We start from the raw sequence: 14,630 nt of genomic DNA on the forward strand, positions 1-14,630 counted from the left end.
TTTTTCTTAAAGCAGTAATAAGCAGAATTGGAAGCTGATAATGATGAGGAAGGATGAATCTACAGAAGCGCCAGAGCGGTTTGAATATTTACAATCACTAGTCACTGAATTTCAGAACACCGACAGTGAAGGTGACAACAGCTTTAATTTATCACATCTAATGCTCTTTTTACAGAAAAAAACTAAAATAAGATAAAAAGATTGATATTACTAACAAAGTAAAAACAAGAAGACACCTGTTTTAGAGGGAGCATGGTGTATCGAACCACAATAACCATAATATGTAGGTTTACAAAGTTTGTTTGCTATACAGAGGAAGACTTGAATAAGACAGATCTGTTGGATTTACTTTTGAATTAAATTGTCAAAGGTATTCAGAAAACACATATAAGGCTTACTATCCGGTCTTTTTTTATTAGTCTTACTGTAAAGCACAGAAAACAACTCAAGCTGCTTCCAAGATTATAGCCAAGAAACCCTTCATGACTGGTCTAATGGCTGCAAATGTTGCTTGTGGAATTATCCTTATGTGGAATTATCCTAAAAATAAACTTCACTTTAAAAACTCCCTTTGCATCAAGATTTCCAAATTAGGCTCTGCTTTTCCTGAAAATCATATTTTAGATCGTAGGTCTACTGCGACCCCTAGGGGGTCCACGTAGGTACTGCATGGGGGTCGTGAAAGTTTTGGTTGATTAGACTTTTATTTTTTATATTCCCCCCTGCTATTTTTTCCACTAATTGAAATGTCTTTAAATACACATTAACATGAATTCAACATACTGTAGTAAACAGATAAATGGAGGCAGAAGATGTCTTTCAGTCTCTTTCAAGCTGGGCACCGTTTCATTCACAACATTCTCGCCATCAGTTTGGGGGTCCTTGGCCTGGAAAACGTTGCAAACCTCTGTTTTAGATCATAGCAGATATTTCAGGCATGATCAAAATGTGACAAACTGCATTATATTTATAGAAAACCCTTTTCTAATTCCCTGTCCACCCAGGTCCACTGTTCACTAGAAAAAGTGCTTCCTATTGGAGGAAACTCGATAAGCATATTAGTGAAGTTGAACCACCATATTTATCTTTAAAATATTCAGTTATTTATTTTTGACTGATTTTGTTCTTCACTTAGAGGCAAAAGAGCAAGTTCTGGCCAACCTCGCCAACTTTGCATATGACCCAAAGAACATGGAGTATCTGCGGGAGCTGCAGGTGCCTGACCTCTTCTTGGATATGCTAACCGAGGAGAACGAGAACTTTATAGAGTTTGGCATGGGTGAGTGTGTTTAGTTTCATTTCATATTTTTTCATATAATAATTACTAGAGAAACAATGAAAATATTTTCAAAGGGTGAAATCTGTTTACATTTTAATTAAGTTGGAAATAACCATAAATTATAATTTCCTACCAGTCTGGCCCTCACAATCACAATGCAACAGACTGCTGACCCCCTAAAGATACACAATGTTACTTCACCCATATATATATATATATATATATATATATATATATATATATATATATATATATATATATATATATATATATATACACTGCTAAAAAATAAAGGGAGTAGTTAAATCAAATCAGACTTCTGCAGCATCAAACTGTCCACTCAGGATGAAGCACAGATTGACAGTTAATTTCAGATGCTGTTGTGCAAATGCGATAGACAACAGGTGGAAATTATTGCCAATTTGCAAGACACACTCAATAAAGTAGTGGTTCTGCAGGTGCGGACCATAGACCACTTCTCAGTACCCACTCTATGCTTTTTTTAGCTGATGTTTTGGTTACCTTTAAATGTTGGTGCTTTCACACTAGTGGTAGCATGAGACGGACTCTGCAACCCACACAAGTGGCTCAGGTAGTGCAGTTCATCAGGATGGTGCATCAATTCATTCTGTGGCAAGAAGGCTTGCTGTGTCTGTCAGAGTAGTGTCCAGAGGATGGTGAGGCTACCAGGAGACAGGCCAGTTCACCAGGAGACATGGAGGAGGTCATAGGAGGGCAAGAACCCAGCAGCAGCACCGCTACCTCTGCCCTTGTCCAATGAGGAACAGGAGGACCTGCCAGAGCCCTGCAAATGATCTCTAGCAGGCCACAAATAGGAATGTTTCTGCACAAATGGTTAGAGACAGACTCCATGAGGATGGTATGAGGGCCTGACGTCCACAGATGAGTGTTGTGCCTAAAGCCCGACATTGTGCACGATGCTTGGCATTTGCCAAAGAACACCAGGATTAGCAAATTCACCACTGGTGCCCTGTTCTCTTCACAGATGAAAGCAGGTTCACACTGAGCACAAGTGACAGACATGACAGTTTGGAGACATTGCAGAGAGCGATCTTCTGCCTGCAACATCCTTCAGCATGACCAGTTTGGCAGTGGGTCAGTAAAGTTGTGGGGTGGCATTTCTTTGGAGGGGTGCACAGCCCTCCATGTGGTCGCCCCAGGTAGCATGACAGCCATTAGGTACTGAGATGAGATCCTCAGACCCCTTGTGAGACCATATAATGGTGCGGTTGGCCCTGGGTTCCTCCTAATGTAGGACAACACTAGACCTCATGTGGCTGGAGTGTCAACAGTTCCTGCAAGATGAAAGCATTGAAGCTATGGACCGGCCCGCTGGATCCCCAGACCTGAATCCGATTGAGCACATCTGGAGCATCATGTCTCGATCCATCCAACGTCACGTTGCACCACAGAATGTCTAGGTGTTGGCGGATGCTTTAGTCCAGTTCTGGGAGGAGATCCCTCAGACCATCTGCCACCTCATCAGGAGCATACCCAGCTGTCGTAGGGAGGTCATACAGGCACATGGAGGCCACACACAATACTGAGCCTCATTTTCACCTGTTTTAGGGACATTACATAAAAGTTGGATCAGCCTGTGGTGGGTTTTTCAAATTTAATGTTGTGTATGGTTCCAAATCCTCATCAGAAGATTGTTAAAACAACATCAGAGGCTTCTCCTGATCTGGTGCATGACAGACCGCTACACAAGATCCTTCCTGCCTACAGCTACCAACACCTAAAACACCTGGATAAAAAATAAACTATGAGTTGCTGCAATATTTTATTTGCCTTTTGGATCAATAAAAGTATTTTTGAATTGAAAGCCAGGCCTGCATTGATTATTAAATCTGATTTCCATTGATAATTTATGTGATTATGTTTTCAGCATATTCAATTTTTTCCAGAACAAAGTATTCAATGAGAAAATTGCATTAATTCAAACCTAGGATGTTTTATAGGTGTGTTCTCTTCATATTTTTGATTAGGGTGTATGTATGCATGTATTTAAATATATATATATAATTAATTAGTGTGTATTAGAGTTAGACAAACTTTATTGTCGTGTTGTATGCACAGTGTATACATAACGACATTTCTCTGCTTACAGTAGTGAATGAGCAGCTTACAACAGTAAAATGAACATTACCATTTATATAAATATAAGTGCAGCAGTGATCAAGAATGTAAACGGTTTAGAAGAAAAAGAGACCAGTTGTGTAAAACGCATTGACATGGAATGGTTCTGTGAAGTGCAAAATAAATAAATATGATCCAAAATGCAGTAGAACATTAAGTTGTGTGCTATTTAAAGGGACTATATCAAAAAAAAAATCAGCCACGTTGGTAGTGCAAATATAATATTCTAAGTGTGATATGCAGTCTATATTTAAATTTTATGTACTATATTTAAATTATGTATTAAATAAATGTTACATCTATTTATTTAATGGTTCATTTATTATAAGATACTTTGGCCCTCCATATACCTTACGAACCACATTACAGTACCGGTAGTTGAAATAAACAACTTGTAACCCTCTTACTTGGTGTCTCTGACCCCTACTTCAGGTTTGACAATGATCCTTTCAATGCTTCTCCCATCTATTGGAATCTTTGCATGAATATCTAAATTTTCTAATTTCAAATAGTTATTTGATGTTTTGCTTTTTCCTGTGCAGACCTTGTTAGGAGGGGTTGCTGTAAAATCAAAATATTGATTCAACTAGTTTTCCTTTGTAAATTAGATTATTATTGATTTAATTGCCATTTTAAATGGAATCCCACTATCCTCTGTAAAATTTAGAACTGGACTGTGACTCATTGAAATTAAGCCTTCAGTAGAACTTTATTTTGTTAGTATGAATTTTGATTTCTTTCTCATCTCTGGTGGGAATTTGCGACTTTTTTTTAGAATTTTTCATTGAATAAATAACTGAACTCAAATAAACATAAAAAAAAACATAATTGGTCCATACACTGATACCTTAGGGATGCCAGCAATACTCATACATAAAAAACAGCAATCTTTTAACTTTAGAAAACTGATTGCTTTTTTTCTAATTTACTTTTAAGTCAAATTAGAAATGCCTCTCTAATGGTGCATGCTTTCAGTTTTTTCTATAGTAAAGCATCATAATTTATTGTACTGTTAAATAAAAAAAAATCATCCTCTCTGTGTTGTAAGGCGGGCTGTGTAACCTCAGCATGGACCCTGAATGTAGAGACGTCATCCTGCAGAGCGGCGGCATCAGCCTGGTTACAAACTGCCTGTCCAACAGGCGGGAAGAGACCGTCCTGTCGGCCATCACCACCCTCATGAACCTCGCCACGCCCACAACTCGTTCCCAGATCTCAGAGCCGGGAATCCTGCAGTGCATGCTGCGCTTCTCGCTCGCAGAGAGCCCACGTCTGCGCAACCTGGCGACTGTGTTCCTGCAGGACTGCTGCAGCGAGGAGCAGGTGAGGCAGGCTCAGCAGCACATGCAGGGATGCCAGACTGCAGTTGGGATCCCGCTGCCCAAAGAATGAGGACTCAATGTGACTCTTTGTTCCTAAAACAAGGCTCAGCCTTTTCTCTCAAAAGCCCTCTGTGAGACACTGCAGACTGGGGTTTGCTTTTTTAGCCCCATTAATGCAGTCTGGACTTAACTCTGTGGGACTCTGGATGAGGGTGAGGTCAGGTTTTGTCGCCTGGCCACTCTAGGTCTTTCACACCCAAGTGGAAAAAAACCTTGGAAAGAGATGGTGTTTGTGTGCAGGGTGGAGCAGGAAGAGGACAAAAACAGCTTCCACAAAATTGTAGATGTAAAATGACTGTTGGTTTGTCCACGTGCAGTTTTACAGATTCTTCAGTCTGTAAGTGGGAAAACAAATCGACCAGAGAGGTTGGAACCATCTACGGAAAGCAAACATGTATAATAAAGACAAAAATCTGAAAAAAGTCCCATGATAAGCAGATCAAATAGTGAAACAAATAAAACTTTGCGTTGCTCATTAAAATGATCTAAACGAAGAGTTTATTGGGATTTAACCAAACCAGGACAGGTCAGATGCTTCATGTGCTGATGCATTTTGGTTGAACTTCTGTGGGATTCTATAATAAAAGAACCTGATGCAAGTTCGTTTTCTGTTATTTTTCTGCTTTAAAAGGAAACCAGGAATAATTTTTTTTTGCAGCAGAACAGAATCATCTGCAGAAGAACTTACTTTGTTGGGTTTTAGGGTTAAAAAATGAAAGCATATAAAATTGCTTACTCCACCTTTTCTGACCAGCTGTTAAACGGTTTTAAATTGATTGAATTTATCTGGCAGATTGTCACAAATGAAAAGCATGATGAGCATAATGAGAGCTTAGAGGAAGAAAAAACAGGGAGAAAAAAGAAGCCAAGGCAAAGAGTAGCAGTAAATGACCTAATCTATTGACTCCTCTCTGCTCTTACTAAGGTTTTCAGTCACACTGATGATCCAATATGTTTAAATAGCTGCTACATTTCCTTTTCAGTCTTTTGAAAAAGCACCAATAAAATATGGTTCATTTTGTCGCAGCTACCAGGGATCTAAGTGTGCACAATTAATATAGACAACTTAAAAAAAATGAAGGCAATAATAAGCTTTGCTTCAGCCTATTCCTTTTTTTTGGTAAATTGTTGGTTTTGTTCTGTTTTGATAGTGTTGTTTTGTTGTTTAATGTTGGATTATTTGCTAAAAAATAAAGTAAAAGTGAAGTGATATGTAGTTTTAATACACAAGCTGGAACTCAGCCCCAGCTATCCCATCATCGTCTTTGACTCCACAATTGTGAAGTCTTCTGCTTCCTGGGAACCATCATCTCACAGGACCTAAAGTTGGAGCTGAACATCAACTCCCTCACCAAGAAAGCCCGGCAGAGGATATACTTCCTGTAGCAGCTGAAGAAATTCAACCTGCCAAAGACAATGATGGTGCACTTCTACTCCTGCGTCATTGAGTCCATCCTCACCTCCACCATGCCGTACGCTGGAGCCACCGCCAAGGACAAGGGCAGACTGCAGAGGGTCATCCAGTCTGCAGAGAAGGTATTTGGCTGCAATCTTCCATCCCTTCAGGATCTGTACGCCTCCAGGACTCTGAGGCATGCAGGGAAGATTGTGGCTGATCCTTCGCACCGCAGCCACAAACTATTTCAGTCACTTCCCTCTGGCAGGAGGCTGCGGTCCATCACGACCAAAACCTCACCCCACAAGAACAGTTTCTTCCAATCTGCTGCCAGCCTTATCAACAAGGCCCAGAGACCCCCGTGACACTGACACTGCTTCTCTTCCTCCCTCGACATAGTATATTGTATATTTTCAATTTACATAGCTAGATTCTGTATATATATATATTTGGTCTGCACCATCAACACCAAGTAAGTGCAAACCTACTTGGCAATAAACTTGATTCTGATTCTTAAAGTTGGATTAAAATAATTTTAGAAAATGTTTTTTCATCTTTCAAATGTTGAAATAAAAGATAAGGTTCTAGAGAGATTTGAATAAACTAATCAGATCTCAGATAAGTTGCCAGGAAGAAATACCATTGATAAAAATAACTCCATATATTTAGAGATGTTTATATATATATATATATATATATATAGATGACCATGAATATTAGATAAATATGACATATTTGGGATTTCAAATTGTTTCTTTTTTTTTCTGCAAATGATTCCAAAAATTCCAAAGAAAACTTTGGTGCCCACTTTAGTCAACCTCTTCTCGGCTGTTTCAGTAAGAATGAAATGTTCTAATGCATTTAATAACACCTAAAATATGTTAAATTAAACAAAAGAAAACCGAACTTGAGGTAAGAGCCAGAAGCCAAGGTTTGTTTTAGGAGCTATTTTTGGGTGGAATCCCTCAGGTCTAGACAGAAGCCGCCACCCGATCCTGCAGCCCAGCGTCAGGTGGACCGCACATGTCGTCCAGGCAGGAAATTCTTTACAGCTTTTAGCATGTCTGCCATGTTTTCTACATTTTCAATCAGAACGAATGGTATTTCAAGGCCCAGAGAGGCGTGCACCTGCCACTGGCATGAGGAAAAATGTGTTCGCTCTTCCCGTAAAAGAGGAACACCCACAGCATGGCTTTAATAGAGTTTATTTCATGTTGAGATTAAAAAAACTTTTTGAGGCTTTTTGTTGAATAAAAAAACTTAATAGGCCATTAAGTTAACAAGTCTTCTGGTTTAAATTAGCCTCAGATGACATTTCTGAGAAAAATCCTTAAAAATCCAATCACATGGTAGATTTTAGGATTCACATCATGATTCTCTGCTGCACCTAGATCTGAACCTCTATCTTCATTGAATGTAATGTGTTTTTGTAGTAACATCTTCCATGATGGATCAATGTATATTTCTTTAAACAGCTTAAAAACAAGCAGGATGGTGTAATTTCAAAATTGACCTGCTGATCTCACTCTAAAGATTTGTAGCCTCCTACCATCCCATCACTCATCCAGTAAAGGCTTAGGCTGTATATTAAGAGTAGCTTTTCCAGATGGCTGGTCGGGCTAATCCAAATTGTAGTTTTTGGTATACAATGTATATACAGTTTATATACTGAAAACAGTCTGAATGCTCTCCTTCCTGTCATTTCTCCTTCCTCAGCCCAGCTGCTTCTCAGCCTCTTCACGAAGTCTGTGCTTCTGGATCTGTGTAAAAAAAAAAAAAAAAAAGATTTAGATAACATCAAACTTTTAACAAGTTTTAATGTGAACAAAACTCAAATAAGCTGAAATGTTTGAAACTTTTTTTGTAGAAAAAATGTATTATGCCTATGTCCTCTGCATGTAGAGGAATAATTTGTCTGTTTGCTTTTTCGTTTATTTTAGAAAATACAAAGCATTAAGATTAGTTTCCAGGAATTTGAATAATTGATGCCTGCCTCCCTCTCTCGCGGGAATCTTTATCTCTAGCAGCATGCAAAAAATTGTTCAATTAACAGAGATTACAGGCGGAACCAGAAGTACAACAAAATGTATTGAGCAAAAAAAAAAATAAAAAATAGATATGTACTGCATTTAATAACTTAATTTAGAAAAAAAAACTCTAACTCAAGTCACAGACTCTGCATCACCCTGATAACTCCAAATGAAAATGCTACTTATTTGCAGCATATACATTTGTCTTGAAATGCTCTGAACTTCCATATGGTTGTGTTTTTTGCATCATGTCTTTTCTCCCATACTGCTTACATTTGATCACTGCTGCACTTTATGAAATGGAATTGTTAATTTCACTGCCAAGCTGATGCTTATTTATTGTATGAAAGCCGTTCAAAATAAAATTTAGTTTTGTACACGTAATATGTATACAAAATGACAATAAAAGTTGTCTAGGTCTATGTAAATCTATAAAGGATTAAAAAAGTAAACTGTGGGGCCACTGTGAATATAAAGGGACATATTTGAGAATAAATTATGACACATATTTTGGGGTTATGCAAAACTGTATATTTTATTTAAAAAGAAAACTAAGGGTCTCTAACAGTAAACCTGGACAGCAGGTATCTAAATTGCAAACCATTTTCCAGATGGGAGAAGATGAAACCTTCATGTTTTATTTCTATCCTTTGTGGGTGGACTCAGTGGCTCTCAAAGGAGTCCTAAGTAGAGGGTTTGGATTCATCTGATAATGAGGCTAAAAAAGGGTTCAGGAAGTACATAATTGCTGAACTTCTAAATCTAGATCTGCTCTTTGCTTTGGGTGCAATTATTTTACATACATGGACATCATTTTTGGTACTCCTCTTTAATTAAAGGAAAAACCCAAAATGGTCACTGAAACAACTTAAATCTAAATAAAGTAATAATATACAAGAATTGTTTGCAAATAAAAGTCAGACATGGTTTTACAGAATGATTTTAAACAATAAACTCATGAAAATGGCATAGGCAAAAATGATGGTACCTCTTGGAAAAGACTGAAATCAATGTGACCAAAGGGACATTTTAAATCGAGGAGTGTCCACTAATTAGCATCACAGCTTTTTACAATCTTGTAATAAGTTAGTGGGTCAATATATATAGGGCTATAGGTAGTCATTGTGCTGTTTGGCTGCATGGTGTTTATCGCACTCAACATGGACCAGAGGGAAGTGAGGAAGATATTTGGTTTAGGAGATTAGAAAGAAAATTATAGACAAGAATGTTAAAGATAAAGGCTATGAGACCATCTCTCAACAGCTTGAAGTTCGACCACGGCCAAGGAGGACAGCATTGTTGAAAACAAATCATGAAAAAGCCAAACCACAACTTTTCAGGAAGAGTGTCTCGAGGACAGATGAGACTAAATTGACCTTTTTACTAAGGCACATCAGCTCTACGTTCACAGATAGAACATGAGGCATAGAAAGAAAAGAACACTGTCCCTTCTGTGAAACATGGAGGAGGCACTGTTATGTTTTTGGCTGCATTGCTTTATCAGAAAAAAATAGTTTCTAGAATCTCTGCAGGGCACAATGAAATAACCAGACTATTGAGGGATTCTAGAGAGAAATGTGCTGACCAGTGTCAGAAAGTTTGGTATCAATCATGGGTCATGTGTCAACAGGATAATGCCCAAAAACAGGCAGCTAGAAGCACCCAAATATTACTAAGAAGAAAATATTAGACTATTCTGAAGTGGTTTTCTATGACCTAAATCCTTTAAGCATCTTTGGAGGGAACTGAAACAGCAATGTCTGGAGAGGCAACCTTCAAACCTGAGACAACTGGAGCAGTTAGTTCATGAGTAGAGGACCAGGATATCTGCTGAGAGGAGCAGAAGTCTCATGGACAGTTACAGGATTCATTTTTATTGCAGTGATTGCTTAAAGAGGTAATGCAACAAAATATGAAGTTAAGAGTACCATAACCTTTGTCCAGGCCTGTTTCATTGAACTATTGTTTATAATAATTTTGTGAAAGCTCATTTAAAAGCAATGTGTGGTCTCCATTTGTTCAACTTCATATAAAGTTTGATTCATAATTTTTGTCAGACTCAAGTTATTTCTGTCACAATTGTGGGAGTTCCTTTCATTAAATGAGGGGTACTGAAAATTTTGTCTATGTGTGTATAACTGAGCCAAAAAAATTAAAGCTGTTAGTTCAGGAAAAACAAATACACTCACTTTGAGCGTCACCTTGCGGCATAGCCCAGTATTGGGTATTGCAGGCTAACAAAGAACCCAAAACGACTCCCCATTCCTAAGGGGCGGACTCGTTCTTCCAGTTCAATTTGCATGTTTTCTAAGCAAAAACAAGTTTTTTGGCTACTACTGTATATGAAGCTTCAAACTCAAAGCTACTTCTGACATTTTGAATTGAAAAAGCTTCCTGGATGGGAAGTGAAACATCTTCAAACTTGGAAACAAAGTCCAGTGGATTGTTTTTTTTTAACTTTATTAGAATGACTATGACCTGGATGACTTGAATATCTTCACCAGCATACTCACCTTTCCTGTAACTGTGAGCGGGAAGCTGTTCATGAAGAGGATGTAGCGAGGGATCTTGAAGTGAGCGATCTGAAAGAAGAAGCACAAGAACATGTTGAGCACAACAGTAAACTCAGACAGCAGGAGGAGCATGAAAAGTAAATAAAATTTAAAAAAAGCTACCTGTCCTTTGCAATAAGCTTTAATCTCCTCTTCTGTGCACTCTTGACCGTCCACCAGTTGAATGCAGGCACAGACTTCCTCCCCCAAACGCGGATCCTGGACTCCAACCACCTAACAGACATGAAAGAATAAATATATTATTAAAGACTCAAAATAAGGGAGTTTATAGTTTATTAGCATGTGGGGTTATGAGGAATCAGTCAAATTATTGACTGAAGCAGGATTGCAATGCTGTTCAGCATCATCCTAAACAAATTCCAAGATTGTTTTAATTTTGACCCCTTTGTAGAATTTGTCCTGCAGTTGCCGTTTGTGGCCACAGATGGCGCTTTTAATCTCTCCCACCTGTGCCTCCTTGACTTTGGGATGTGTGTGGAGAAACTGCTCGATCTCTGCAGGGTAGATGTTTTCTCCTCCTCGAATGATCATGTCTTTAATCCTGCCGTCGATCTTGCAGTAGCCGTAAGCATCTAAGCTGGCAATGTCTCTGGATATTAAAGACATCAAGGAAAAACAGCAGTTTTGTTTTAAAAGTCCAATGAAAAAAAAAGGCTGGACATAGTTTACTGTCCAAGCAATGATGGTTTGTTTGTTGGGGATTGTTTTTACACTGAGATATTTTAGGACTCACCCAGTTTTATACCAGCCGTCTTTAGTAATGCATTCCTCTGTTTTAGCCTGTTCATACCAGTACTCCAGCATCACGCAGTATCCTCTGACCATTATTTCTCCCTTTTCCCCCAGAGGCACAACCTGGCCACTTGTAGGGTTTACTATTTTAGCCTAAGGGAAATTGAAACATTATTTGTTTTTAAGAAAACATCTGCATAATCTAAAAAAAAAAAGATTTTCACATTGGACAGAAACATAACTTTAATCGACTTTTGAATATAAGAAGAATGTTGTTGTACCTCTATGTGGTCCATGATGTAGCCAACGGTCTCAGTTTTCCTCTCCATGTTGTCCAGAGGACATCCCAGGAACGTCACAGGGCTGTTTTCTGTGGTGCCGTATCCTATCTGTTAATAACAAGAAAAAAAAATGAAGACAGAAGTCAGGATGATCACATTCATGCCGATAAAGACTACATTCAAATATTATTATCTTTTTTTCTTGAGTTTCCATTAAAATCTTAGCTGCTGATTGCTGCAGTCCTGTTTGCCTCTCAGCCTTCAGCTGATGGGATCAATGTCCTTTCTGAGATATTTGAAGTAATGTTATCAGGAAACTGAACTGGAATTCTTTGGTAGAATTAATTGCTTAAACTGTTCTGGCTTACCATTTAGGTTGCAGTTGCTAAACTGCAATTTAAGTCTAGAAACAGATCTGAATTGGGAAGAAACTGACTATATGAACTAATTGTTAACGGCAGTGTAGAGACTCTAGAAACGTGTCTTTAGCTGACAGAGCCACACAGCAGCTATTATACCAAAATTGTAAAAAAAAAAAAAATATATACATAAAAACATTTTTTAATTAAGATAGAAAAATCTTTTTTGTCTGTCAGTAGGCTCTATCCTGAACTCCTCAAGGGGAAAAGTTTTATTTTCACCTGGTTTCATTTCGTATAAAATCTTTAAGGAACCTTTTACTATCTGATTATCATTAGATTTAATGAAAAAATAATCTACAGATTAATTGATTTGTAAAAAAAATCTTTAGTTGCAGCCTTGTTTAAATGAACACTTTCTCTTATATATTAATCATATGAAAATTTCAGTCATTTTTAAATAGAACTTCTGTGTTTAGAAATAATTAAATACATTGAACAGCGTAGTTGTTCCTCTGAGCTGAACATTTTAGACTGTAATCATAATGATTCATTACAACTCAAAGCTTTCAGAACTGTCTAATAAATTCAATGCTTTAACTGCTGATGTAACTTATATGATTTTGAAGTTTTTTTTATTGACTGTGCAATATTCTGTGCAATATGCTGACTGTGCAATATATGTGAATATAATAGTCATACCACTACCTCACCGTTGTTCCTTACCTACTGCACTTTAATGTAAAAATCGATCCACCTGTATATAAGCCATCCTGACTGTACATATGACACCTTAAATCTCTGTTTTACTCCCTTGTATATATTTTTTTTTATTTCTTATTTTTATTTTGTTTTTCATACATTTACACTTGCACCTTAATCCTTATTTATCTTGATATACTGTATATACCTTGATATACTGTATATATATTGTTTATTCTTAATGCACCTTTTCCTCCTTGTTTGCACCTTCTTTAATTACTATGCCAATATGTGACCAGTGAATTTCTCCGCTGTGAGATCAATTAAGCTCATCTAATCTAATCTAATGAAGTTCATGGATGAATGGGCTTTTGATCTAATATTTGATATACTTAAGAGGATTCACACTTGGTCTTGATTTGTATTCTGATGCCTGGAGAAAACATCTAAAAGAGTCAATCTTTTTTGCTGATGCTGCAAGAAGCAAACACCTTCCTGCTCTTTGGTCCCCAATCCTTAGAGAGATGGCGAGATATAATTCTGGGCAAAAGATGATCTTTGGCAAACAAGATAAATTAACTCGAATCTGGAGCAAAGGCCCAGCAAGAATATCAGCAATGCAGTATTATGTATTTCACTGAAACTAACCCCAGTGACCCTTTGCCAGGGTTTTGGACCATACAAGCAGGCAGAGATTTAAAAAAGGCTGGCAAAAGCAAGGGAGCTGGGTTGGCTGTGCTTGTGAAAAACAGATGCTGTCATCCAGGACATGTTACTGTAGAGCTTTCATCCCTGCAGACTAGATTTTGGACTACTGGCAGACTATTACCTACACTGCAAAAATGATCTAGAGAGAAGTAAAAAAAATCTTCAATTAAGTGTATTTAGCCTTAATTTGAGTAGGTAAATCAGATGATCTGCCAATGGAATGAGTATTTCTACTCTTCAAATAAGAAAATTAGATAATACTCACTTTAAATAAGACAATACCGTTACTTTTTCTTATTTTAAATGTAAATTGTCTTATTCCATCGGCAAAGTGGCTCACTTACCTCCTAAATTCAAGAAAAAGTGCACTTATTTTAAGAAAAAACTAACTTATTGAGATTTAATTTCTTACAGTGTAGGCCAAAAGTTAAGCAGTATTGCTTTGGGATATTATTTTTACTGTATTGTTCAGCTATATTTCCAGCACTTGGTATCAATGCTATGTGCAGACTGCTCTTCTCAACACAAACTTGCCTACATAAATTGAGATCCATGAGATTCATAAGTCAAAAGTCATATGACTTAGAGCAAAGCTTTACTGCAATTTGTATGCTTAGATGAACCAATGCATCGGGTCAAACAAACAAACACATTTTCAATAGATTGAACTAGAAGCTGCCCTTTTCACTTTCCATAATGTTGAGCTGTTGACACAGAAAGTACATGTTTATCATGCATAACAGAGTGTTGTGTTTTTTATATGTCCTCCTCCGGAAGGGATGTTTTTCTCTAAATCCAGGGTAGCCATATTCATAAAAAAAATGCATAAAAGAATCATCCATCATCAACTGGAAACTTTAAATTGTGCAGAATGTAAGGCTCCTTCAGATGAAACCGTGACAAGAATCTTTACCTGCCAAACCTCTGAGGAACCAAGATTCCCAATAAAATGTTAGATTTGTTAGGTAAACACTACATTCCATTTTCTTCATTTTTCATGGGTGGAACCGTAAAATACATGAAACTGA

At 37.5% G+C, this 14,630-nt stretch overlaps 2 protein-coding genes across 2 annotated transcripts in view; one reads left to right on the plus strand and one right to left on the minus strand.

Moving 5' to 3' along the window:
• On the plus strand, positions 1–5,834 carry armc7 (armadillo repeat containing 7). The gene is made up of 3 exons (XM_015401783.1): positions 1–131; positions 1,136–1,279; positions 4,488–5,834. The coding sequence occupies exons 1-3, from the start codon at positions 41–43 to the stop codon at positions 4,829–4,831; spliced, it is 579 nt and encodes a 192-aa protein (XP_015257269.1). The 5' UTR covers positions 1–40; the 3' UTR covers positions 4,832–5,834.
• Positions 5,835–7,462: 1,628 nt separating this feature from the next.
• The window catches only part of LOC107102464 (acyl-CoA synthetase family member 2, mitochondrial-like), a 38,980-nt gene continuing 31,812 nt past the window's right edge, over positions 7,463–14,630 (minus strand). The window contains exons 11-16 of the mRNA XM_015401785.1: positions 11,834–11,941; positions 11,554–11,705; positions 11,268–11,409; positions 10,923–11,033; positions 10,761–10,829; positions 7,463–7,977 (exon numbers count right to left, since the gene is read on the minus strand). Of these exons, the coding sequence (XP_015257271.1) occupies positions 7,930–7,977; positions 10,761–10,829; positions 10,923–11,033; positions 11,268–11,409; positions 11,554–11,705; positions 11,834–11,941 (630 nt within the window). The 3' untranslated portion in view covers positions 7,463–7,929. The remainder of the gene's footprint in view (positions 7,978–10,760; positions 10,830–10,922; positions 11,034–11,267; positions 11,410–11,553; positions 11,706–11,833; positions 11,942–14,630) is intronic.

The sequence above is a fragment of the Cyprinodon variegatus genome, unplaced genomic scaffold, assembly GCF_000732505.1.
Source record: "Cyprinodon variegatus isolate N-32 unplaced genomic scaffold, C_variegatus-1.0 Scaffold1258, whole genome shotgun sequence".
Classification (NCBI taxonomy): domain Eukaryota; kingdom Metazoa; phylum Chordata; class Actinopteri; order Cyprinodontiformes; family Cyprinodontidae; genus Cyprinodon; species Cyprinodon variegatus.

Excerpts from the sequence above, each read along its gene's own strand:
- armc7 (XM_015401783.1), top strand. The coding sequence starts at position 41 with ATGATGAGGAAGGATGAATCTACAGAAGCGCCAGAGCGGTTTGAATAT. Across the intron at positions 132-1,135 it reads TCAGAACACCGACAGTGAAG|AGGCAAAAGAGCAAGTTCTG; the intron begins GTGACAACAGCT and ends TTCTTCACTTAG. Across the intron at positions 1,280-4,487 it reads CTTTATAGAGTTTGGCATGG|GCGGGCTGTGTAACCTCAGC; the intron begins GTGAGTGTGTTT and ends CTGTGTTGTAAG.